We start from the raw sequence: 27883 nt of genomic DNA on the forward strand, positions 1-27883 counted from the left end.
TTCTATACCATAAAGTGTATTTTCCCAAGTAGTCAACCACTATAGCCATGCATGCCACTGGCCAGTCAGTGCACTGGGTGTTGTTAAAGCAATTACTGGCACAAATTGTGACTTTGTTAAGAGCAAGAATGGCTGTACAGGAAATGTAGCCATTGTTGTTTGTAAGTAGAAAAATATCTGGAATCAGGACGCTCCAATAATGATGGCACTTTCAAATGGTCACAAAATGCTGGAATTTAGTATAGTCCCAGTGCAGTGTACAAACACTGGAAGGTCACATCTAGTTCAGCGGATGGTTGTCCTGTCTATATTACACAACTCCATTCTGTAATATATTAAATATCACCAATCTTCCGTAAAATTGTTTCCATAATAAAAATATATAAAAATACACTCCTAGATATGATATTTACAGTGCTCTACTAATATGGTCTAAAATAAACTGCATTGTAGGTCGCTCCTGGTAATTCAACTTGACAGAATCTTTAATCACCTGTATCAAATGAGAGCGTGGCGGCTCCCAATTTGGTGCAGCTAATATTCCTGCCATGGAAGGATAGTCAGGGAGTTCCCCCGTACACACCTCTAACAACAGTACACCATAACTGTACACATCCATCTTGGGGGTGTGGTTGACAACAGAAGAAGCTTCAGGTGCAGCATATGTAGGACATCCAGGTCCGATAGTATGACTTCTCCAGGCAAAGTTAGCAGAACCATAGTCAGATAACTTGGCCAACCATCCTCCAGCTGGCAGCGGCAAGGAGTTTAACAACACGTTAGAGCTACTGACGTCTCGATGGATTACTGGATCAGGAGTTAGGTTATGAAGGTAATTTATTGCCATGGCTACATCACGACATATTGGCAGTATATGATGGTGCTCAAGTGCCTGTTGTTGTAGTAATGATCTCAAGCTGGTCTCCATCAATTCTGTAATTATTATCGGGTTGCCTTGTAGGGTGGCTCCAATAAACTGCAGCAGGTTAGGGTGGCGGCACTGTGATGCTATTACCATTTCCCTGTGGAACAATCGACTATTGTACACTGAGATAATTTCTGTGTGGGAACACTTTGCTGCCACAGTGCGGCCTCTAAATGTTGCTTCTCTGACATAACCCCATGACCCTCTGCCTAACTCATGGTCACCGATAATGATCTCCTCAGCACTTATGATCCAGTTTGGTTGCACCAACTGCAGCATGGCATGAAGACTGGTCACTTCAGCCCGCAGTCGTTGAATTGTATCTGCTTGTGCCTGTAGCTCACTTTGTAGCTGACAATTCTCTTTCTCACAATTACCCACTGTTTGTTCCAGTTTTGTCAACCTTTGCTCCATGGTTGCAGTTCGTTTCTCTTGCGAACTGATCTTCCCGCCCACGCTCTCTTTGTACCCTCGCACCTCATCTTCTAGTCGGTCCACTCGCGCACTCCTTGTATGTAGCGCATCCTGGGATGTTCCTACCTCAATTGTTAGTGCTTCTAATGCTTTCTGTAGTGTCGCTAGTCCTGTACCCAAGCTAGACACTTGTTCTGTAATCTTCCGTTGATTAACCTAAATGAACCCTAATCCTGAAATGGTTTTAATCAAACATATCACGAACCTGAATTGATGTCGGAGATCCTTCGGCCATCGTCTAGTAATTTCTAAATCAACACATGCACTCGCAAAAATGCTGATCGCATTTTTATTTTTTTTTTTGTATTAACTCCGCTTCACCATTTCCGATAATTTTCCGGAAAGTACCAGATAAAATTTGGTTTACGTAATTGAGCGTAATTAAATATAGTATGTGTCTGCTGAGTGCGCATTCGACGTTCAAAAGCAATGGAACTAGGTTTCGATAAATGTGGCGATAATGCTTACAGGATATTCTTCCAAACGCTTCAGAGGTTGAAGGAGCAAATCAATCCGTCAGCTACGCGGCTAATTTTTCTACGTCCAGGCGAGTACCAAGAAGACTCGGTTAGTCAGGAGAGGTTGTCGGTTATTATTCGCGAACAGTTGGGCGATGTGAACTTGGTATTGCTAGTTTTTGTACTGGTGTTACAGTCCGCGGCTAACCAGGACACGCTAGTAGTGTACCAACAGGCGTACAATGATGGTCAAGGCACAGTACAGAGAAGACCGAGTAGACGCGAGGAAGAATTAGAGCAGCAAGTTGTGGATATACAAAAGCGACAGGTTAAGCTACAAAAAGAAAATGAACAGGTATGAGGGTAACTAGGTAGTTGTTAGGTCTATTTGATGTGTTGTTCAACAGTTCCGACTGGCCAATCAGCGCTGGGCACAAGATTACGATGATTTGTTATCTCAGAGCAAAATGGCACCAAGTGCGCGTGAGAAAGAGTTAGAAGAAAGGGCAAAGATGGAGAGAAATAACTTTGAAGTACTACGAGGGAAATACAACCTGCTAGAGCAGACTATGAAAGAAGAACGGCAAGAATTAATGTCTTTAAGACGGGAGCTACAACGACTCCGTCAACGCACCAACACAGACGATGATATTACAGACACGATGGCTGAACTACAACAAGCGGTAAGTGATACAATAGCAGGGAGTTTTTGTGTAGTGAAATAGAAAACTAGTACAGACAACGGGACTTCTTTTGGTTGAAATAGAAAGTTGTAGCTATCAATGATATTATAACCTGACACTTGTTTTGTTTCATAGTTTGACAATAACAGCAGGGAGGTGGAGGAGGTGAAGAAGACAAAGGAGAGATATCGACTGGAGAGGAATCGGTATTACCATGAGCTTGACAAACAGAGGCGTGCTCACGAGACAGAAAAGAAACAACAAGCAGATGCCATAAAGACATTGGAGAGTCAATGTGAACGAATGAGAACTGCATTTGCTCAGGTACAATAAATTGTGGGATAGAATTTGTGTGAATGGATACTTTGTGACTACTTTTTATATCCCTACATAGTGATAGTGATAGTTTAACTGTGAAATATTTGAGATATGATTGTTTTGTGGTTTCTTTGACCAAAAGTGATGATTAGTGGCCTAGTAGGGATTATTATACTGTACAATATATTCCCCTGTATGACATCAAGACTAAATAAGATTATGAACTCACTGCTGTAGTTAACTCATGTCCATCATTATCTGTAGATATCAGACATTGTTTACCCACCAAAGACTGCCACCACATCCACTGCTAAGCCAAAGAGTACTAGCCGTTCATCACAGAAACCTCCTGGTCATGTTGCCAGAGCCCCAATGGTAAGCTGTGTGAGCTAGGAAATTAATTTAGCAGTGCTTAATATAACCATAGTACTGTATGCAATTGCTAACAAGCTTGTTTTCTGTCTTGTTTCAGCATGCCAGTGATGTTGAACATGACAAACATCTCCCTACAAGCAGTCGTCGTGACGAACAGGTTACCGGAGTTACTCAACTTAATAGTCATGATTTTGCAGTCACTAGCCATGCCCTTTCACCTCATGTGATCCCCTGCACTGCATGCAATCAGGAGATCCCATTGGATAAATTCCTAGAACACATGGAGAATTGTACTGCTAACAATAGACTATGACATGATTAGGGAGGAGAGGCAGTATTGTCATCAATCATATGACGATCACAAAATGATCGCTAAATTGATTGAAGTTTCACCATCGATCACTTAATCTGTAACTTGTATATAGATGATTGACAGTCTAGCATTTGCTATTTGTATTTATCACGAGTGAAGCTGTATGTGCATGACAATATAAAGGGTGTATATATTGACTTGCATGTGTGGTTAATTGTTTTGTATATTTACACTGTGTGTGCAATCAGTGAAGCCACCATACTGTATAATGTCAGGGTAAGCTTACTGGAATTTCCCTTCATGATGACTTGATAATGATCTAACAGTGTCTGAGTCACCAGCAGTGACTGCTGATATAACACTTTGTGATCATTGACTTAAAGAGTGAGAACCACTACCACTTGCCACAATGTGTCATTTTTGTGTAGCAGTCAATCATTGAATGGCACAAAAATCACCTGCAGTATTGAAGGATTTCAAAGAAGTTTAATTCCCATGTGGGTGTGTGTTTTGGGACCAACAATTACCACAACTACATAACTTACTAAATTCCCCACTTTATAACATTTGTCCCACAAACCACACTACCTATCCTGTTATGTGTACATTGACTAAGTATTGCAATTCCCTCCAATGGAGCCATTCCAGCTACTTGGATGCTATGTGTAACCATGAAGGTGTGAAGCCACAATTGAACTTTACAGCATTAGTGGTGGAATAATACAGATATTGCTCACTAGGTGAGAATTTAGGAACTCTACCAATAACCAGATTGCAAGCCAAGTTTCAATACACTAGGTGGTTAATGAACAGACTGAGTAGTTGTGAATCATCAAGAATGCACTGATCTTTCCAGTAGGTACTGCAACATTTTGGAATGACCTTTTATATGCAAAACCAAGACCCTCCCAGGGGTGGGAAATATTTCAATAATATAGAGAAACTCAATATTTTACTGATATTGATACACAAAAATGATAGCAAGATACACTGTAACAAGCACAATGTGTTATAGTCACTGTTACCTAGGCAACATATTGTATAAATTAAACATGGTACAGTTCAGGCATACAATACTAGGTATTGACAATCAGCTACTATGAAATAAATCAGCATTCTTGGAATTTGAAAATTGGACATTGATATGTTATACGAGTTATTCAAGGGACATTATGTGCCAAAAAAAAGATAATTGTTTTTGAAGATATTGCCAACCCCTAGCCTTTGGTCAGTTATGTACAGCCTTCCCTGACAAGAATGTCACATTGTGGATGATTGACTGTGCAATAGTGCATGTCCTGCTAGTGTGGAAGAGTAATACAGGTAACATAATTCATTATAGGAACTACTGAATAATTACAGCACCATCAGTGATAATGTGTATGTAGGAGCGGAAGCAATTCAGCTATAACACCATGAACTATTTAGAGTAGAACAGATGGGATGGTAAGCCCACCTGTCCCTTCAATCAAATAACCACACTAACCAAGTTTTTCATGGCTTGATTAGCTGGTTTAATGCATGACCTATAGTTAGTCAACACATGACCTGCACAATGGTGTTAAATTTTTCTGCATGTTGGTATTGTACTGGGTCACCATGTACAACATAACACACCTACTGGTAACAAAAGTACATAATAATGGAGGAGGCAGTAAGAAATTTCCCTATAAAAGTAGCTACTTTACACATTCATAGCCATAATCAACTCTTTTCTGATATTATGCAGTGGCAGTGATCTCAAAATGGAGCTGGCTTAGCTATCCATCACCCTGCAACACTAACCAGTTTACAAGAAGATAGAAAGCTAAAATTAAAGATGATTATTTAGAGGTGCTGGGAAAACATGTAATTTTGTATGTTTTGTCACAAAGATTTTATATATCTTAGTGATAAACACTACTTGATCACAACTACTGATTGTTCTATTAGAAGCCTTAAGACCTTCCTCCTCTCAGGTGTGGTTCTAGGGCCAGTAATCATATAAATTGAATACTAGCTACCAAATTTGACAAGATTCAAGCTACACATGCAAGGAACGTAGCCATTCTACCCACATGACAATACTGGAGATGCTATGTATAATGAAGTAATGATCATGGTACAAGATGTGATTACGTACAAAAAGAATTTCTTTTCAGTTATCATCATACAGCTTGTCCTGTTGAGGGATAAGGTGTGGTAATGAGTACATAACATGCAATGAATGGTACATACCTGATGTGACACAATCGGGACAACACTCTTGGGGTGGGGACGTGTTACAATCACAACCAACATGTTCACACTTCACAGCACCTTCCTAAAACACAGATCACAAACTTGTTGTGTGGAATGACCAGAAACATATAATTAACTTTGCACTGTCTAATACAGTGAAATAGTATAGCAGCCAAAATTAGCAAAATCATGCACACCATGAAACTTTCCACACAAATATGGTATTTGACCTTTATGACCATTTTTACACAGAAATTTGTCTACCCTAGGCAAGGCAACAAATAAGTTGGTAAAACATGGTATCAAAGTAAAGGTCTTAACAATTTTATTTGAAGTCAATAGGCAATTTCTATGATCACTCTTACTAGCTGCAATTTTTCAAATTTACCCTTGGGATGTAAATTTCAAAAAAATCATCTCTAACATCGTAACTTTGGAATGAGATCTAGACTTCTAAGTTGTTCTTCCAACAAGACCTTTACATTGTTACCACCATGTTAATTATTGCCTCAGGGAGTTAAAGACAAAATGATAATTTTCTGTGCAAAAATGACTACAAAGTTCACCAAAAGTTAATTTTGCAATGACACCATATCTAAAAATACACGTCACCAGAAGTACTATTTATGTAAAAGTGCACAAATTTTGTGTTGTACTCTTAGGCCTATAAATAGCAGATCTTATTACAAGTGATATCAGTAACTCAGTAATATACATATGATGCAACATGATGTAAGGTCAAAGTTGTAAGGTCAAAGGTATAACATGATGATCATGTGGTGATCATAGGGTGATAACTCACCTCACATACACAGTGATGACATGGGGGAATACCCCAGCCATCTCCAGGATAATAAGTTGCACCATTATAGCGACAATTCTTTTCCATTTTCATCACCTGTAAGATGACAGTAGTCAAGTGTGCAGGTGTGGTGTGTGGATCATGTGACCTTATCACTGAGCAGTTGTACTGTGTCCTGCAGTTGTTGATAAGCTGTGTTGATTTGCAGGTTACCAAAATCATATGGTTCTGATCCGACACTTCTCCTCTGGTCATGTTTACACTCTACATTAACAACACATTGCGTATACAGTGATGTGACATTACATGGTGTAACCTATACACTAACTGGTCATTGAGATATAATCAAATCAGAGGGAGGTCATGTGTGTCACAAGTCCATGATGTAACACTTTCACACCTCAGATCAAAGGAGCCACCAGGGTTACATTTCATATGTAGCCTAGCTAGCCGGGCTACATACGAAATGTAGCCAGGCTACAACTGGGCAGTGATTATATAAAAGTTGATGCCGAAATCGATTGTGGGGATCGATTAATACTCACATGATTAGGATACACAACTTGGATTTCACCATGAAAACTACTTAGTCGAAGAGTGTTTTGTTATCCTCGCCACCCTACAACATTAAACTCGTGTAACCGAAATTCTCCATGATATTTCTAGGATATGTCCATTCATTGTAATCGAATGTAACCAGAACATACTAGCTGCTGACCCATAATCGAAAATTTTAGGTATGCATATGTGACCGGATCTATGAAAACTCAACATAATGATGCAAGCCTAAATTTTCAGTATAGGCGATTGATTGCAATGCGTAAAATATTTGCGTAAATGAAAAAAAAATCATAAAATTTTTAAACGCTTTGTTCTTTATGAAGAAAGGGTGCAATGATAAAAACATGGGTACCATCGTATTCGCCTACTCAAGAGGAGTTCGAAAATCTTTGTTTCGTAGCAGTAGCCTAAAGGATATGTGAGTTATGGGTATTTGTTCACGTCATGTCGAAGGGGTCATACGCGATCGATTTTTCTTCACTGATTTGGTCACTGTATGTAGTGAAGAAACGTGGTAGGAGAAAAAACTCACCATGTAATGGACTCCCTTATTCATGGCAAACATGATGGTGCAAGTGGCAACTCTGTACTGAATTGTGCTTGTAAGTTACAGTCGTTTTTGTAAGCACCTGTAATTTATTTTCCCTATACTTGCTGTACAAATTGATCTTTCTGTTACTGCTACTTTGTAGGGCTGTAAATCCAAAAGTTGTTGACATACAAGGCTGAAACATGGCCAGAGCATGCACTCGGCTAAGTAGATTATAAATATTCAATAATAAAGAATTTGAAAAATGCTCCATTATGTCAGGTTTTCGCAGATCCGGTCATATATATAATACTGCCAGTGGCTACATTTATATTGGCTTGGGTGATTGGCCGCCCTGTACAGGCAATAAGTGTTACATATTAGCTGTAACACAGGGCTTTCGGGCTTTGCCTGATATGTATGCCCATGTATACCCTCTGCCCTAGGGCAGTTGGGCATACCTACTATACTGAAAATTAAGTGTGTTGAAGTACAATAGTTAGGTTGTTTCTGTATTTGAACTGCATAAATAATGGACGTATGTGTATAGAATTGTGTGCATTCACAAACCCGAAGGAAAAGTTCTCACAATTCTCTTACATCCATGGATTAACAAGGATTCTCAGTAGGCATACAGCATAGATGAAACGTTTGTTACAAAGGAACTGATGCAGAACACAGACTGAAAATGTTCCCTAATGACATCACAGTATGGTCGGGCGACCACATAAATTAGTCGTGGTTGAATCAAATTACTCCACAACAATACAAAATATTTCCCTCGTGAACCAAACAATGCAAACAATACCAAATTATGGTGCATATCAAATGAACAATGATTGCCACACACTGACCTGTGAGTAGAGTACAAGGGTACATACCTGTGCCACCAGTCTTACAGAAATCTGGTGCATCCAATCAAATTGCCTAGAGATCAACTCTATGACATGATTTCTGCTTTAGCCAGCCTTGAATTAATTTGTACGTGCCATTAGAAACTAAAACACAATGTCAGGCAATAGCCTCTTGGTGAGTTTTGATATAATATATATCCAGCATAAATATGTGATTACACAAACAATTTGAAATTTGGCTGAAAGTGTGTAATACAGCTGTCATTAGACAGCTGTGCCAGACTACTACTACTACACTTGAAGTAATCAATTCATACAAACAAATCACAGATCCAACAATACATGTACAGTGCACTGTGGTCATGACAACTGTGGCCATGACAACACAACAACACTCACCACTGCACTCCTTCCAGTAGAACAAGTTAGGTGTGTCCAGTTGATCACATGACACAAACTGGTTGATGGGTTGATGTACAAACACATCACTAGGGTAACTGGTGATGTTGTCTGCATTGGAACATATCACTTTAGCCAATGATGTCTTCTTAATCTCCACCAGCTGCTCTGGAGTGAACAGGCCAGGCTTCTCATAATAGAACCTGTGAGAGTGATAGGAACTGCATATATGTAATGTGTGGGTAAGGGAATATATTATAGGGGAACACAGGAAAAACATATTAGGAGGGGGTGCTTTCAATAAACATTTGCCATAGGAATATTGAGTAGTTGTTTAGAGCAACTACATAATTGGGGAATTTGATGAAGTTGCTACATTAGAAATATAAATTTCCCACCAATTTATTTTGGAGGGGAATTTATCTACTAACAAATACACTAAACTTTCCCACATTATGTGATATACTTTACTGCTTGTAGAACAATGTGGGGAATCTTGATAACCAGTAAAATGGCTACACTAGGGATACTGTGTCATGTCTAATGTGACACCATTAAAATTGCATACAAATTTGATGACATACATTTTTATATGGCAACAAAGGCTGCCTGACTAGTTTTACATGCACCATGTATACATACCTACTTGCATTGCATCACAATTTTTGCCAGAAAAAGTTATTTCATGACATAATGCCCATGACATGACACAAAATAACAGTCATATTCATTGGTAACACATTTTAGAAGTGTTCCTTGTACCTGTAGCTATGATATTTTCAACAATGGAAACAGTTTACTATTTCACAATTATTGTTATCAAAATAATCTTAATGGAATTTACCAGAACACATAGGAAAGGTTGTAATTAGGTAATTTACAGAGGAGGAATGACATACTCATAAGAAAAGCACTTTTAGGGTTTCATCAAAAGCCTTTCTTATACACAATTAATGGTGTGGTGAGCCCCACTTAGTATACAGAGACGTCATCATGTGATGAAGAACTTTACCGCACAAGAAGGCAAACAATGGGAGAAAATAGTACTGGAAATTGTTTTGAGGTCTCCATATTCCCGTAAAGCCAGTATTAAGCATCAGTTTAGAAGTCAAAATATGCAGTTAACATGATTTCTTTTCAATAGAACTTAACATGTGTCGTACCTCTTCTGCAGAGAAGGCAGTGCTGCATATTTTAGTCACATAACTGCTATGGAATTTCACGCAAGTCTCAATAGTCATAATACCAGCAAACATTGAAGTCTAATAGGGCTGAGTAAATCTTCAGATAGCACTTAATTAAACTTCAAGAAAATGTACTTTGTTAGGCATGTGAAACTTTTTTTTTTTTTGTATTTTCACTGCAAAATCCAAAGACCCTTAGTAAAGCACTATCTAAATATCTAGTGAACCTCACTATTGGCTAATTTTGTACCGCAATTATTGAGATACACATGATAGTATATTCAGTTAAATCAAGTGGAGTGAATATCCTATAGCTACCTCCTCTGGGTAGCTTAATTCTACTCATGCACACTTAAATCAGGTGTAGGGGTACTCCATCAATAATACCCACCTGTCTCCATCCCTCAGTCTCTGGAACTGAGTTCTGATGATACAGGTAAAAGTTGGTCCCAGTCTACTTCCTGGAATAAGATCTTCTAATATTCCACCCACAAACAAGTCTATGTTGTTCACATCTGTGTATACTTCTGATAGTTTCTGTCGTACACTTCGTCTTGAGATCACCCCAGCGAGGTCATTAAAGTTCCTGGCCACACTCAGTCCACAAAATTCTCTAAATCTGTTGTAGGATGGCAGACCATGATCCCTGCCTCTTTGAATGTTCAGAGCACCAAGGTCAAGTGCGATATTGTTAGCTTGTTGAAACAAATGTTCTGTAATCTCTGCACTTAAAGCTTGGTCGCTAGCTCTCTCCTTTGACTGCTCTACTACTAATCCTCTAAGAATAGGGTCCACCCCTCCCTCATCTAATAGTCTCCGAGGAGCAAAGAATGCATTACGAAGAGGGAGTGGTCCAAACTCTGCTGTTTGCCATGTTTCATTTAGTCTTAAAAACAATGGCATGATCTGGGAGTGACCAAATCGGAAAGCAGCAGTGGCAAATGAGTTAGTAATTGACACATCAGCACTGTCATCGTAACCTTGGTAACTGCTAGCACCCTCCCACACATCAACTCCAAGTATCTTAGGAATGTACTCAGTGAATACAATGTGTTGCCATTCTGCTGTAACCACCAGTCTGGTCTCTTGGTACATTCTCTCTTCGTCCCAATGAGGATTTAGTTGGGATAACAATTCTGCCACACGATTGTGTTCTCTCATCCAAATTGTGTGCATAGAGGTTAGTCCCACTTGTTCGTTGACTCGTACATCTCCTGCTAGGAAACATCTCCCACTGTTAGTGCCCACGTCACAGTCCACAATAGATGCTGTGTCATAGGGGAGGAAATAATGTCCAGGAGATGACTGATCCCCTTTCTGTAACATTCCTTTACCGATACTCTTGTCTCGTAGCAAGTCAGCTTTCTCTTGTGTTGAACCATAAATGTTAGAAGCATCAACATAAGATGTTAACTGGTTGATCTGCTCCCGCCGGTATGCAGCTCGGCCAACTAGTAGAGAACTGGTTCCCGTTCCACATACTGCACTAGACCGTGTGAGCGGAAGACATTCCCTATTCCTGATCCGTGCGTCATCCTTAGGAACTGGGATTGGAAAACATGGAGAGGTATTCTCACATGTCTCTTCACATGACACTCCATTCTCAAAACTCTCCCGGCTAGGTGTCAATGGAGCAATGTCAAGATCATGATCAAGGAATTGTCCGATTTGCATCAACATCAAAGTAAACTCAGCATCTTCTCGTAGTTCCCTCCCTCGTGATGATAATATCTCATGAGATATTTTCCTTGCTGAAGGTAATGATTTGATCCACCCTCGTGGTAGGCTGAGGTCATTGTCATAGTCACTGTCAAGTAATCTGCCAAATGGAGTACCAGATGCACCTCTCACAGGGTGACGAAGGTTGTTACATGTACCATCAGCAGAACGATATCGTTGATGAAAACAGTTATCAGAGCAGTTTGGTGCAGCATGATGTGTTACACAACCAGACAAGTTAGCCAGTACTGCTAGTTCACAATCACTGAGGTGTAATGGTATTCCGGTCACTCCTGTGCCAGTGAAGTTGCCCTCTAGTCTCTCCACTGCTTCATCAAATATCTCAGTGGCCCTAGCAAGATCCACTGTACCATTCGATGGGAACTTTAACAATGTCAGTAGGTCACTCGGAGTGCGATGTCTTTTAGCCATCAGTGTGTTTGTAGTGTTTTTAATAGCAGTATCCACTTCACGAGCTATCTGTTCTAATCTAACCTTGCTGCTAATATCTGTAATTGAAATTAAACATTATTTCATCAAATGTTACCTCACCATTACAAGACAATACTCCAGTAGTTACTACGACAACAGCAGGACCAGTTGTTGCTGACCCACCACCAGCACCAAATGCAGAACAGCGGTACGCACCAGAGTCATCATATGTGATGTTACGTATTGTCAATGTGTCCCCAGACCGTGACACTGTCACCTAACATGGCACAGACAACATTGTCACACATCCCATCGTTAAATAGTAAAACCTGGCCACCCACAGGTGATTATGCTTGACTTTATTACAACTGCTACAATAGGCAAGTCCCTGGTGACCTCATTAAACAGTTGTTACATTAGGCAAGTCACTTTCTGACACATTATCAAGTTGGTTGGGTTATACAGGTGAACAACAGGTCTCAGTGTACTACCACAAGGTGATTCTGATTCTCTAGTGGGATAGCATTTACAATAAACTGAGCTTTAGTTTTCAGCTGAAGAGGAAATCCAGGTTACACTATCACATTATAGTCACTATGAACACTTGAGGAGCTTACCCTTCCCCCACTGGATAATAATGTTCCATTGTGTGTCCATTGGTTAGGAGAGATGTAGCCGATTGCTTTACACGAGAGCATGAGGGTGTGTCCCACTGCAATGTACTGCGACTCTGGACGTGTAATGAACACTGGTATTCTCAACCCTGTTTGTGATAAAATACTCTAATAGTACAGTCAGTATATTGTACGTAGCAAGCACTCTGTATGTGATCAAAATAGTGCATTTTACAATAGATCATTAGGAACACTGCAGGTCTGTATGCATGTCATATATTATGGCCACATAATGGAGTTCATATTCCTAACACAAAAGATTATGGAAAGTTAGTCATCTGACTATTAAGGATGTGTAGATACCAATAGCAGGCACACAGGTGAGATTATACAGCTCCATGTGGGACAAGACATTCCAGGTAACATTGCATGTGTGTAGTTGTCAAACAAACCACTGTTTCACTTTTATCTTGTGACCTGCTGAGCAAAGCTTGTAATTTTCTTGAGCTTCATTTTATCAATCCTTTGTTGACTAGAGAGAAAAACCAATTGGCTGTTAAAAGTTTCAGCCTTGTCTGGTATGTATTTTTGGAGTTATAGTAATAGACAGCAACAAGAGCAAAGCAATTGATTTGTTACAGAAAATAAATTACAGGCACTCATATAATTGATTGTAAGTCATGAGTGCAAAAAGCTACAGGAGTTGTGACTTGTGTCAATGTGTTCACCATGAACTGGGACATTCATCAAGGTACAGTTTTTGGCTTAATCCACCTATGACATCAAGCAAAAAGGCTGTTCAGGTTTAGAACAGTGACGATAAAGTTACGTTTAACGCAACGTAAACAAGCACACATAACTCACATGTGCTACAAACAAATATTCTTACTATCCATGAAGAGGAAAGTGCACATGGCATATTAAATATTTAATTCAGGTTTTCTTTCACTGTTTACTGAAGTAATTAAAACGTGCGTAAAATTGTTTTAGTAGCACATGTTTTTGAATGGCATTTATCTAAAAAAACAACACAGAATTATACAAACTAGTTGGGTTTTCACTCAGCAGGTCACATTTGATATTTGCAATCTTATTGATGCTGACTGCATTATTAGGATATTTTATCAGTAGAGTGTACTAAAGTATTTTATCACCACTTACTGTAAAGCAATTAAATTAGACTTACTCTCATAACCAATTAATTCTGCAATAGCAATGTGACCCATGTGCTCAACAACATGTCTGTATACTGTATGTGACATAACCTACAAAACTGCTTTACTTACTCTCAATGAAAATAGTAAACCTCCTCCGATCAAACCCCAGTTTGTTTCTAGCAACACATGAGTATGACCCTTGATCACTATCTCGGAACTGTCGGATCTCCAACTGGTCACCTGAGATCACATGACGTTCGTCAGCAATTATCATCACATCATCAAATCTCCAAATAAGGGAAGGATTTGGCTTGCCAACAGCTCTGCATGTTAGGATTACATTGCTACCAGAACTTGCTATTATGTTCATTGGAGAGCTGTGTTCAATCAGTGGTGAAGCTATGGATTTAAAAAAAGCAGTGCTAAATTCACAAATAAAAACATTTCAGCAAGCAATGTTGAATTCACAAATGAAAATAAAACACTACATTGTAGTGTCTCCTCACACACTAATATAAACAGTTCAATGGTCAGTAGTCCCGTGCTTTCATAAAATAAAGTGCATTTTGTGACTACATTGTCAGATATTAAGTTCAGCTACTCTAATAGAGTCACTACCTAATGAATATAACATGTAATTCATTCAACAGAGCACTGTAAATTATTAAAACATATTGTGGGACAAAGCTTGTGGTTGACTGTCAATCTGTTGATTTCATGATTTAAATATTTCCAATATCACATTCACTAGTAAACACTAAAGGTGGACCGATACCGATACCAGTGATATCGGATCGGTATCAGTAATACGAGGTGCAGATACCACCAGTAGACACTCACCACTTTTATTACACCATCTCTAGCTAAGTTTCCAGTAGCAAATAACTTAGTTGGGCTAGCAAAGTAGCGAAAAAAGCCTTTGTTACTCTTTTCCAAGTATTTCTACAATTGCTCCGTGTGTATTCTAATATATTAGAGCACGTGAATACTTTGTAATTAAATGACAGTGCAGTTGTTTCTCAAAGAATAAGTTTATAACTACTTGGCTTGTTTTTTCATGAAAAGGTTTGGTTGCAAGGCTATAACAAACATTGTAGAATTATTGGTCACCCACGCAATTAATTACCTAATCAATAAGCTTACAAGAAAACTAGCTAACTCAAATCAAGAAATTAGCTAGTAATCCACAATGAGTTTATCATGTTTAGACAATGAATATTTTGAAACTTGATTGAACTGAGATCAATCAAACTGAACAATTACCGTGATATTTTAATAGCTAGCTATGTATCACAACAGTAAAATTTCTATAATAAACTTGTCTAGGCTTCAATGCTTAGTATCGGTATCGGAATTGGCAGATAATTTCAGTACAAATACTCGTATCAGAAGTATCAGTAAAAAGTGGTATTGGTCCATCTCTAGTAAACACACTCACAGGTGACAGTTAATTGTATTTCCTCCTGATCAACTCCTTCAGTGTTGGAAGCTTGACAAATGTACAGGCCCTCGTCCGACAACTCCACTGCCATCAACTAAAAACAAAGACAATACAATACAGTAGATCATCAGTTATCTGTACCTCTATTTATCTGAAACTGGAAATGACTGTTCTATTAGAGTATTTTGAGTACAAGTGTATGTTCTATTAGAGTATTTCAACGGACCTCTATATGTAAATGTATGGGCCTCAGTTATCTGAACAATTCACTTATTTTCTAAACACTTTTACCATTGCCTTAGACAAATTGGGGTTCAGATAACTGAGGGTCCACTGTAATATGTTTTGCAGCAATGGGTCATATGATTATGACAATAAACAACATGTCCTCCCTACAGTTAAGCACACCATGCCCGGCTCTACATCAGTCATTCCTTGCCTTTAAACAAACATGCCAGATGTTGCGCACAACACAAAACATGGCGTGACTATGATACACACATAACAACACCATTGTGCCCAGTACCATTAATACTAAACCATCAACAGTTTGTATTATCAAGACTCACGGTAAGTCGCGCAGCTTATTATTATGGTGTTAGAATCTTAATATACTCTAATAGGATAGTAGGATCATGTGATATAGTGCACTATGTGCATCATATGATACTGTATCACAATACCATAACAATGTGGTATGACTGGTACTAGCAACCATTTCAGCTAACCTCTTAAATTTCACAGGTAAGAGAATACAATTGTGTGTAGTTAATGGTTTAAAATGATTTATTCACGCTATGCTTTCTTAGTAGTGTACAGAAAGAGGATAGTATTAACTGCACGGTCGCCTGGTTTTTAGAAGTAAGTAGCACAGCGTTAACTGGTTTGCATTGTAATTGCCATTCACCTTCCTCGTATTGTTCTGAATAGCTGGTGGCTTGAAAAATTATATTTTGTATAGGTAAACACATCCATACTATTCTGTAGGGATCTGCGATACATATCAGTACAGTAAATGAATATCATAATATGATACTACACCTAGACAATATCAATATATTGAATACTCTAATAGAACAGTCAGTGAGTGCTAGCTATATTAAAGCATAATTACAACACAGTGATCTCTTTCCACAGAAGCATCTTCTCAACTGATTTATTGCATTGCAAATTGTTAAGAGAATTTTTGTTTCGTGTAAGTATGGGAGACACCCCCTTTCACCTCAAAGATATTCATTATTCCTGCTGGCCTACAAGGCTAGATACACCATGTTCGGTTGTTTTATGCTAATATAGCCCATTGTGAAATGCATTTATAACATCTTTAGTAATTTACTTTACCCATTTTTCTGGCATAAATGATCCATCTGCAAAGTAACAGCTTACCTACCTGGAAGTTAATACTGGCGCTTCATTTCTTGGATAAAAATGGCAATTACATGTTGATATGGAGACCAGCAAAATATATTCATGTGTTATTGTACATATAAAAGGTTCATTATTGTAACCCAAACATACCACACTACACATTCCTAACACACAATTGATCATGGCAGACATTCCTAAAAGCAGTGATCCATTAGTATTGTTTGTTAACAACCACATTCTTCACCACAGCTCACTATAAACAAACAGCTCAACAGCATTGTACCCCAAGTTCTGTACAATGGAGAGACACTATCACTAACTGTGGCTAGAGTTGGGTTAATAATTTAATAACAACTAACAGTTACAATGGATATTTTATTTGCCTGCTCATGCAGATCATGAATATCTTTTGTTTCGCTTTTACAAGCACAACGCAGTAGATAATGTCCTTAGCTTTTACTGTTCTAAATAATGCAAAAGCCATAAAACATTTGAGAAATATGCAAAATTTAATATAGCAGGTTTTCACTCAGCTGGTCACAAATACTACTATTACACATATTATACTAACTTGTAGTGAAGAGGTAGTTGGTTGAGTAACCCTGCCATCAACTACTATAAGTTGACCATCCTTTAGCCACGTCACCATAGGAATAGGATGCCCACGAGTGGCACAACGCAGAGTAACTGTATCACCTCGACGTACTTCATTGTCTGCACTATGTGACGTTATCTCTGGAGCAACTATAGTGAAAATTTATATTAATTAACATGTAAATATTGTTAAATGTATACTAGCACCTACCTTAAAAGACATTGGTTTTTATTAGTGAAGTATAAATAGTTATACTGGAGATTAGCGATGTGAGACAGTGTCAGTATACAACATATTCCCGGTAGTGAAATGTGTTTGGGGAAGAAATAAAATGACAGAGCTCAAACAAGTTGTTCACCGAGCATGAATATATGGACACATTGGACAGTAAAAATACAACCACCCAAGGTCAATTTTCATTGCTATTTTGTCCACCCAAAATGTCCACACACAAAGTGACTCACTCACCCCCACCCATATGCACACGCACCATGCACACACAAAGTGGCACACCTGCTTCCCCACGATAGCTGACTAAGACATTGTCTACAGAGGAGCCCATCAGGTTGACTGCTTGACACTGATACTGTCCAATGTCATCTGTCATGACTGTCATCACTATTAGTGTAGCATTGGGCATAACCTGCAACACAGTGAACACACAGGGGGTAGCACTAATATATAAACTATCACACACATAGGAAGAGGAAGCAAGGACAATAGCAATGTAAGAGGCTACAATGGTCAGTACCCTGGTTGGCAATTGTACCACCACAAACTCACTGACCAGAACTAAGTGCAGTAAATATTTCTATAACAACTTGTACATGAGAAATGTAGTGTAAACACAGTTAGTTGGGTAAGATAATTTTTGATACGTAATATATTACTTTTAAAGTAAGTTACATATAGTTACATGGTTTCTATATAGTAACTATGCAAAATGCCCTGTACCATACATGTACTAGTAACACTACAGCTAACATTCTGTGTACTGTACTCCATGGCAGAATTTTAAAGCTGAAGCTTAGCTGAAATGGCCATTTTGCTTATTAGCAACTAATATTTGGGAAGTGCATACATGTATAGCTCTAAGCATATCTGAGTGGAATAATCATACAATCTCTTACCTGTCACTCGGATACACGTTGATTTAACCACAAGTTCCACTCAAGCATTTACAATTTCAAGCTTGTTACAGTTGACAGCTATGATATTAAATATTATTCAAGACCTAGCTTGAAAATGCCAAAAAAATTCCTGCAGCATGTGGTGCTACTCTTACAGGATCACAAGCAACTGTAGTGAATATACCAGGAAAGTTTGGCAAATTTGTTGCGATAGGATTTGATAAGAAAAAGTTTGGTGAATTTGCCATTAGCAAATACAGAAATACAGATTTATATCAGACAAAGGATTTGGAGGATTTTGGTTTGGCAAAACACCGATCATTTGACTGGTACACAGTAACAGGCAAACTGGCTTGTACTGTGGTGATGGTCAATGCAAAAGAAACTCTTAAGAAAAATTTACACAAAACAACAGTGTTACACTGACAAGATATGGCTCACAACAACCAATGCCCATGCATTAAACTACTTGCATTAGTTTAACCTTTAAACCCGCAAAGAACTTTTGGGGAATGCGTGTCTACACAATATGGGAACACATGGTGACAATATGTGGGGCAACTTAATTCTTACAGTCTACAAATACACATCGATTGAAAGTCTGTTCACTGGGCTACATGGTGAAGGTTAAATGAACACTGTAACAATAGTGGCTTACTTGCTATGAAGCGATGAACAACAGTGAGTCACATCTCTGTGTTTCGCCACGTGTTATAATTTCGATTGTGGGTTTACTAATGTGAATTATATAGGGCCTGATAGAAAATTTAATGGTGAATCAAATGGAAGTTGTTGCAAGGTGATAGGAGCAACCACCACCAAGTTATGGACCATTTTATAAAGGTATGTAGAGGGTTTGTGTGTTTCCTTACTGAAAAGTTATTTACACGGCTAGTTTTGGCCTCACCATTTAGCGTTAAGGTAAAACCCTGAGTATCATTTTAATCCTTGTTACATCACAAGTAGAATGATGTACATTGCATAGCCATAGGATGGACGCTTCAAAAGTTACAGCACTTTGTGTAAGGCACACATATTATTAAGTTTAAATCCAGTTTTCTGGATTATGCAGATTTAAGGGTTAATGGCGTCCCCATTGTGAATTCTACCATTATCAAGAAGGATGACAAATACCCACCAAACTGTACTAGGTGTGCCATGAACATATGTCAGCTGATGGAGTGTTTTACTATAGAAACAGTGATGCCAGCTTACCATTTGTTAACAAGGTCACAATGTGTTCAAGTCTAAAGTAAAGCTCATTAACACAAAATGTACCACTTTCACACCTCAGATCAAAGGCTCAGACTGTTGTATATAAATGATATACCACAGCAAACTGTGGTATATAACTGATATACCACACTTTGTGGTGTCCCACAGCATTCCATGTGCAGGTCTCAACAGTCAACAAACTCTCAACATTTACATTCCATAAAGTCCAGTAAACAACATTATGCAACTTGTTCAACCCAGGAGGTGATACTTATAAGAGGCCTGTTTCTATGGCAATTATAGTTGTATTAAACTTTGAAATATTTTGATTGATTATTAAGCAATAATTGTACATTTAAACTTTGTATATAATCACATAGATATAATCATATAGAGAGTCTCTCACTGTCTCTATAATGTCCTTTATGGGTCAAACAGCTGATCAACTGATATGTCTTTTAAAAGCTCATCAATGTCATCTGTACTGTCTTGATATGAACCAGAAAAAGATATTGGACAGCTTGAAAAGTTGCAACTGTTAAAGATAAATGTTGGAGCAGGGGGTGGCAAGTGTTGCTTTGTAACAAACTGATCTTGGCTAATCAATGAACTTCTATGACTTACAGCTGTGGTAGAAGAACCATATGCCACCAATTCTGTGCCACTACCATTTTCACTAAATGACTGGTCATCTGTAAATAATCGCTGTGGCAGTCAAATTGAAACCTCTTGCCTGGTTGATCCTTGGGGTGATCCAAGGCAGCGAGTGCGTATCGGGGTGTATCACGCGCTTGGACTTCCTGGGGTTGCTGCTTAGCAGCCTTTGTACATTCTCCAACAGTGTTCACAGCACTAGTTGTAGCACTTGCCTTTCGCTTCAACATCAGGCGGTATGACTCACGATTCATGTCGCACAAATTGTCTTTAGCCAGCAGAGAAACGCTTGGTGGTGAAAAGTCGCAGCAGTTAATACAGGGACACCAGCCAGGCACTTGTAAACAATAATGGCTTGCTAGTTCATCTTCAGGTAACAATCCAACGTTGTCTTTAACAATCAATGTTTTACTTACGACTGTATTACTACCGGGAGCAGTAGACATGACAATGAAAGTAGTACATAACAGTTATAACCCGGATACTCGGGATATGACAAAAATATATGCACTCGCGCCCTGCGGGTGCCCGTGCATATATTTTTGTCATATCCCTCGTAACCGTGTTATAACTATAAAATATACCACTTTAGCGTGGGAGTTCAAAGGCGCCACTAGGTGTTTAACTCGCATATTGCCTAGGCAATATCATGGGAAAGCGGTTTGCCAATGACTTTGATACCCAGCCAGTTCAAAGAATCGATGCGCTTTGACTCGTTATATTGAGCGACATAGAGCTTTGTATTGTGGGACTCGGTTTTGTAGAGGTTGCTAAGCTTAGTACATAGGCTAAGATAGAGTAGTTGGTTGTTACTAAAGGATAATGAAGGCACAAAATAATTGTTTGGGTGATTGTGGATGCGTATTTCTACCCACCGCGTATCAGCCTTTGAACAGACCATGGAACAGCAAAGCTACTACTACTACGTTGAAATAGGTTAGTAACTTACAGTTCTAAGTACTTAACTTAATATAATAACTTACTTACTGTCCCAATAGCGAAGTTAGTTGGCTTAACTTAGTACAAAAATGATAACAATATAAACTCCATCCCACAATCGAAAGTTTTCTAACATTGCGTGTTGAAGCATAGTAACGTATTAATGACGTTTTAACGTATGGACAACGTTTTGATGGCTATTAGCCCACGCTATTAAAACCACAATTGATCTTCAGATGCTACTGTATAAAACAAATGGGATGAGTTCTCGTTAGTTCTTTCACCTATTACGTGAGTACGCCCCAATACCATGGCTGCTTGGGATTTTGCTGACATATACACCCGCAGCCCTCGGGCCTGCGGCCCTTGGGCTTTGGGTGTATATATCAGCAAAATCCCTCGCAGCCATGGTATAACTATTACATAAGGCCTGCACTTACAACCCATCTAACATAACATATTACATAATTCCTGGATCGACAAATTGTTAACATCAAAACTATACATTATGGTACAATTGGGAAAAAGATTGAGCGCCTGTCTACCCACCAGTTACCAACCTCACAACACCGCCCCACCTCATAATCATAAAGTGCACACTCACACACAACACATAGACGGTCTATATTAGTATTGGTAGACACGGTCACAAACTGAACATATTTGACAGGATAAACAAGTTTACAGTGACCCCTGATGTTTTCAAGCCGAGACTACCATAGCGTTAAGGTGAAACACAAATATTATTCTATCATCAGCCACAACAGGAGATGACAGTATTCTATACAAGTGTAGTGCAAAGGGTGACAAGTATGGAAACACTGACTGAACAATAACTGAGTGTGCAAGTTGTGCTATAGTGGATATTGTAGACCACACAAAGGTGTTCTGATTATCAAGGTTTATGATACTTTAGGACCTAAATTAAGTGTATGGATTATGTAGATGTCTTCATGCGTTAGCAATCTAGCTGTAGTATAGATACCTTGGGACCACGGTATCCTGATTATCAAAGTGCGAGGTCAGGAATAAGAAATATTTGGAAGTGCCTGGTGCCATCCTCAAGCGTGAGCATTAAAGGTACACAGAAAACTTAACATACTACAGCACTTACTATTGTCCTGGAGGAGTTAGTGATGACATCATCATTATGGTTCCAGACCACTTGAGGGTGGGGCTCACCAGTGACACTGCAGTGCAGCATGAGCTGTTCACCTGCTCCTACTGTCACATGATCCCCCGAGATGACGGCTTGTGGGAGAGCTAAGTGACAAGAAGACCATAAGGGATGGGATATACTGATAACATGGTACTGTACTGACACTACACTGTACTGACACTACACTGTACTGACACTACACTGAGTTATATTACACTTCGGATCAACTGGGCATAGAAAAACACCAGCAGGCTACTGTAAGTATGGGAACCCAAAGGCATAGAGAACTCATTTGCATTTACAGGACGACACTCACCATCACTACATGTCTCAGCATATTTGACTGAGTTACGTTATCCACTTGTTGTGTCAAGTTGTGTATTAGCTGTACCACCACAACACTGTAAAGCTGATACATTATCAACTGACACAACAAGCCTATAACACTATACACTGCTGATAAATGAGACACTTATACTGGACACACTTACATGTAGCACAACTGGGTTACAAGAAGTGTATCCTGTAGCTAATATAATAATAACAAGTACCAAGAGCTCAGTATGTAGCTACTGATTAGTGTACTGAATTAATGTACATTCTAATGGTTGAGTGAGCTGGCATTTGGTCTCTGGTTGACAAAACTGAACCATTAAATACACCTTTTGTTAACACACATACACACACACATTAAACTACACACTGCTACAAAACATGAAGTTATGCAACACTTAAAAACAACCAGGTGGCTTGATAACAATAGTGTTTATTCCATTCACATCCATCGTATGCTCGTATAAGGTATTCCAACTGACAACACACCATTAGAAAATCCTCACCATACATGCCACAACTACTAACATCCAAATAAAGAAACATCCTTCCCGCAAAAAAATTACCTATGTGTAGACTAAGGAGCTACTTAGATTTTACTCAGGAAATTATAGTGTAGTTATCCCATTGATAAGCTATTTTCTATGAAGACATTGGTAGTATTGGTTGATTTATATTTTCCAACACGTATGATACGCAACAAAATCAATGCCAAGTACATAACTTATGAAGATACATTCAGTGCTAAACATCAAAGGATTTTGTGGCACCAATAATGACAATGACGACTACTACTACACTTGCCACTATGTCATTGGATACACAAAAAGTCCAATTACTATTTTACAACAGCCTTAACACCTACATGGCTTTAGGCAAGTTTATTTTACTACAATCACTTTACTCATGTTACCAGCAGACAGACACACAGACAGACAAACTTTATGATATTCATTTTTCACATACAAAACTCAGGTGTGCCCCCTGACAGTACTCCACAATATATGAATGGCTACACCTCAATTACAACAATCACACATTAATGGGGCATACATACATAACACCACATTGCTGGGCAGGTTCTAACCCATTAGAAAAACTTTTTGCTAAATCTTTGATCTCTAATGGCCTAATAATTGTTACATAAACAATGAAGAGGTGGCTAGCACCATCACCTTACATCACTGAGAGCAAGAGATTATTACCAAAATAGGTAATCTATTACTATCCACACAATACAAATAGCTCACATCACAAGACACGTTTGCATAGAGTGGAAATGGTAAAAAAACCCACCTTGATGATAGGGCGCTGCCTATGCATGGTCCCATAACATAAAAATATAAATAGCTCACATCACAAGAGAATTTGTTATGCTTATGGCACACTTGTCTATGGTCACATTTGTATTAACGTACATTTAGATCCCTGCAATCATGCCACCTCAAGACTCCACATATAACAGTGTGCAATAACTCACAGCATCCAAACTGGTCAGGGCTCATCTTCATGATCAATCTTCCAGTCAGGTTACTGGGCTGATCACACACCAGTTGGTTACCACTAGTACCATTGAGAGGCTGGTAACCTGGAGCCCAGCCCAACTGACAGTCACAGCGTAATCGGTTACCATCAAGTCTCCTAGCAACAGAATCAGATATGACTACAATTCATGGAATCACAACTATAAGAAGAACAATTACATGCTACATGGCAAAAGTATGTTTAATGGACTGCAATTGCATATCTCTACTTGGTTTTTCATGTTTCATGTGAGATTTGACAAACTAAGGAGTTCACACCTTTGCAGCATTCTGATTGTAGGGATTAAGGGTGCTAGTGGGTTTTTGAAGCTATTCAAGGGACAACCCACATAACCACATACGGCTATTACATCATAATTGGCAATATTACGCATACTCAAAGTATCCGTGTTAGGCGGCCATGTTTTGTGCCAAAGGAATTGGCCAAGAAACAGCCTGTTTCGTTTGAAAACCATCACGAAAATGATCGTCTGGGTGTCCAAGAGTGACAGTAGAGTGAATTAGCCTGAAAGTTAGTGCTAGTTAAGCGAGACACAAGCTGATTTGTAGCCAACACACGTTCTTCCTGTAAGTTATATTTGTATTGTACACCTGTTCTTAAGTAGTGATGATGTTCCAGCTGGATTTATCACACATAACAAGACACTGGCTGTGCATTACGAGGCTTACCTATCGAAGAGCAGACTTGGCGACTCCACAAGCAACAGGAAGGTATCCCAGTGTGTAAAGAAAAGGAACAAGAGCTTTTCTTTTGTTCAGAACTTCATTTATAACTTGTTATTTGATAAAGTTGGCATTTGTGGTTTATTGGAATTTGTTGTAATAACTGGTCGGCATGCGCATGTTCTACACTGCATTGTAAAAGGCGATATTCTGGAATACAAGATAGTCGGATCTCTATCAAACTTTTGGTGGACCATCAGTGATAAATTTGCAAACTTTAAGCGCATGGAATTATAATTGTTGTGATCCAGCACGGAGTTACAAGGCCCGGAAGTCGAAATTCGCTCGCGGGCACTCGCTCTTGTTTTATAACTCAAGAAAGAAGAAGTGCAAAGACAAATCCCTACGCTAAGTTTCCACAAGTTTGTTGAAGAATCTTCACAGCGAATTTGTTGCCTGTGCAAGCAGCCAGTATCTTGGAATAAGAAAAATGTATGGGTTGACTTTGAGGGACTATAGCGCGTAAATGAAACAAGGTACAATCTTATACTTTTGTCTCTGTATAGTAGAAAGTTAGGTCAATCTTCGAAGCAGTAGTTTAGATTCCTGTAGCTTCCTTTTTGCCTGTATCAAAGGTAAAAACAACAGCATTTGTGTGGCTTCAAAAAGGCGCTAGCACCCTTAAGTAGTTGTGGCTGTTTACATTACTATTTGCTAAAATGTGAATATATCTCAGTCACACTGTACTGGCCGAGGCTCAGATTACAATTTGTTATATCAATCTACTGAATACTTTCACATTGCACTCTAGCCTGGGCTCTAATCTCATTGTGCTGGGCAAAGCTCAATCAATTCACATTTCGAATAGTATCATGCTGTACTTGGGATAGACAGTGGTTATGAGGTAGCGTGAACAGAATCTAGCTAGCCACCTAATTGTTCAATCACATTTGTCAGTATAAACACATTCTCCCCAAACAATGAATATTACAGTAAACACAACATTTCAAGGATGTGGTCAAACTCACCCAGTGATATAACTATATTAAATTACAACAGACTAATTCATTGATATCACCAATCAATTACCCTAACCACTACTACTCACAGTTTAGTCAGATCACTAAGAGAGGAGAAGGTATCATCACTTACACTGGTTAACAAGTTATTATGTAAAGAAAGTGTGGACAATAGCCTCAGACCAGTAAATGCTGTCTTGTCCACTGAAGATATTTGGTTGTTGTTCAGATGGCTGTGATGTGGTAAGGACATATTAGTGAACTAACAATGTGTACTCTTACATGATCTGTACTTTTGTGAGTCCAAGAAACATGTTATTTGTTAGTGAAGAGATCATGTTGTGTGATAAATAGCTATAACAGTCAACACATTACACAAATAATACATTTAAAGTTTACACTTACAGAGCTTCCAGGTTGGTTAATGGTTGGAAAGTGCCAGCAGCAATTTCACTTATCTGGTTAAACTGCAGCAACCTGTAGACAGAAACATGATCACTCTAGTCAAGCATGACATACAGCTCATTACTAGAGCCCCAGTATAACACCAGAGTGTCTATAATCTATGATAACACTTACAGAGTTCGTAAAGATGATAGGCCAGCAAAGTCCCCAGGCTCCAACTTCTTTATGTTATTATACCTCAGGTCGCTGTTATGAGTGTAGTAACGTGTGAGTGTTATATAAGGGTGGCGGCTTACAGTAGAAGTGTTGAAGGGGGCACGCGAGGGACGCCAGATAACTGCAACCCATAACATCGTATGTTATCTACCGAGCAGATGCAGCGGCGATGAAGATGAGAGGGGCACAAGGCGGTCACCAATGGCAGCACTAACAACAATGCGCTCAGTGATAGCATATTTCGGTGATCAATGGCACACGTGACACGACGACAATAGCGCTGCAGATATGATCACTTCCAAGTTATGAGGTCTAGGGTACAGTTCAGTGATGATTCGTCACGGCCGAGTAACCAATCCAACTCCGTTACAGGACTTGTCTCGTTACACATGTTTGCAGTTATTTATAACACCATGTGCTCGTGACGTCACTTACCTGCTTAATTAATTATGACTACTGGACCAATATAAATCCAAGTCATACCCCCAAAACTTCCCTTATATAGGTCACTATTTCGCTGATTTTCTGTTTTTCATCACTGAATGTACATATGCAGCTATTTCCACTGCCACATACATTTCCATAAAAATAGCCATAATTTAGTATTAGTTGTACAGGTAAGGAGGCTCAGTAAAGCCTGATCTTTATAAAAAAATTATTGCCATGCGGCTATTAACAATTACAATATAAAAAATGTACAGATTACACAACAAGAATTAACTAATTAGTAATCATTAAAAAGTAGACCAGCTACAATCAAGTAAATTTTAAAGCCATGTTATGCTGTCCCTACAAAGTCATAGGGCCGCCCCTTCACATAAAGAGGCAGCACCTTTCCTCTTTTGTGCAAAGGGTTGGGTGTTGCTAGATTAACAATGAGACATGTATGCCGGACTGCTCTATTAGAGTTAACCTGCTTTTTGTGCTCCAATTCCTCTTAGGGTTCTTTAATCTGTAATAATATGAAATGCATGGAGAAGAAGTGAACACTAGCTGGGTAGGCAGCTACATGTGCATACAGTAAAGCAAAGCTGGCACAAATCAGCAATGTACAATAAATGTGTGCATGGTCGCTCCATCATGAACACGTTGAACTGGCAATGAGTCTGACTCCTTCAGTTCCCATGCAAGGAATAAACTATGCCAGAATATAAACACTGACACTCAATTTCAAATTAAGTACAT

The 27883-nt window shown here is 38.9% G+C and overlaps 3 protein-coding genes across 3 annotated transcripts; 1 reads left to right on the forward strand and 2 right to left on the reverse strand.

Annotated features, from left to right (window-relative positions):
- Positions 1-351: 351 nt before the first annotated feature.
- LOC136260497 (probable serine/threonine-protein kinase drkA) lies at positions 352-1736 on the reverse strand. Its single transcript, XM_066054236.1, has 2 exons — positions 1605-1736; positions 352-1555 (listed from the first exon to the last, which is right to left on the reverse strand). The coding sequence occupies exons 1-2, from the start codon at positions 1632-1634 to the stop codon at positions 410-412; spliced, it is 1176 nt and encodes a 391-aa protein (XP_065910308.1). The 5' UTR covers positions 1635-1736; the 3' UTR covers positions 352-409.
- Positions 1737-1790: 54 nt separating this feature from the next.
- LOC136260496 (uncharacterized) lies at positions 1791-3790 on the forward strand. Its single transcript, XM_066054235.1, has 5 exons — positions 1791-2212; positions 2265-2540; positions 2676-2864; positions 3123-3233; positions 3331-3790. The coding sequence occupies exons 1-5, from the start codon at positions 1829-1831 to the stop codon at positions 3544-3546; spliced, it is 1176 nt and encodes a 391-aa protein (XP_065910307.1). The 5' UTR covers positions 1791-1828; the 3' UTR covers positions 3547-3790.
- Positions 3791-5612: 1822 nt separating this feature from the next.
- Positions 5613-27124, reverse strand: LOC136260106 (peroxidasin-like). Its single transcript, XM_066053732.1, has 19 exons — positions 26779-27124; positions 26657-26728; positions 26483-26554; positions 26360-26431; positions 26167-26310; positions 24332-24492; positions 22474-22622; positions 17935-18064; positions 17398-17570; positions 15456-15552; positions 14147-14416; positions 12864-13009; positions 12367-12523; positions 10487-12323; positions 8912-9114; positions 6717-6832; positions 6569-6664; positions 5764-5848; positions 5613-5707 (listed from the first exon to the last, which is right to left on the reverse strand). The coding sequence occupies exons 1-19, from the start codon at positions 26934-26936 to the stop codon at positions 5694-5696; spliced, it is 4152 nt and encodes a 1383-aa protein (XP_065909804.1). The 5' UTR covers positions 26937-27124; the 3' UTR covers positions 5613-5693.
- Between the last annotated feature and the right edge of the window lie 759 nt (positions 27125-27883).

The sequence above is a fragment of the Dysidea avara genome, chromosome 7 (genome assembly GCF_963678975.1).
Source record: "Dysidea avara chromosome 7, odDysAvar1.4, whole genome shotgun sequence".
In the NCBI taxonomy this organism is placed as follows: Eukaryota; Metazoa; Porifera; class Demospongiae; order Dictyoceratida; family Dysideidae; genus Dysidea; species Dysidea avara.

Coding starts and splice junctions, on each gene's coding strand:
- LOC136260106 (XM_066053732.1), bottom strand. CDS start 26,936: ATGCTATCACTGAGCGCATTGTTGTTAGTGCTGCCATTGGTGACCGCC. Junction 26,729..26,778: donor CCCCCTTCAACACTTCTACT/GTAAGCCGCCAC, acceptor CACTCATAACAG/CGACCTGAGGTATAATAACA. Junction 13,010..14,146: donor GTTTACTATTTTCATTGAGA/GTAAGTAAAGCA, acceptor TATCACAAACAG/GGTTGAGAATACCAGTGTTC.
- LOC136260497 (XM_066054236.1), bottom strand. CDS start 1,634: ATGGCCGAAGGATCTCCGACATCAATTCAG. Junction 1,556..1,604: donor GATCTCCGACATCAATTCAG/GTTCGTGATATG, acceptor GGGTTCATTTAG/GTTAATCAACGGAAGATTAC.
- LOC136260496 (XM_066054235.1), top strand. CDS start 1,829: ATGGAACTAGGTTTCGATAAATGTGGCGATAATGCTTACAGGATATTC. Junction 2,541..2,675: donor TGGCTGAACTACAACAAGCG/GTAAGTGATACA, acceptor TTTGTTTCATAG/TTTGACAATAACAGCAGGGA. Junction 2,865..3,122: donor TGAGAACTGCATTTGCTCAG/GTACAATAAATT, acceptor CATTATCTGTAG/ATATCAGACATTGTTTACCC.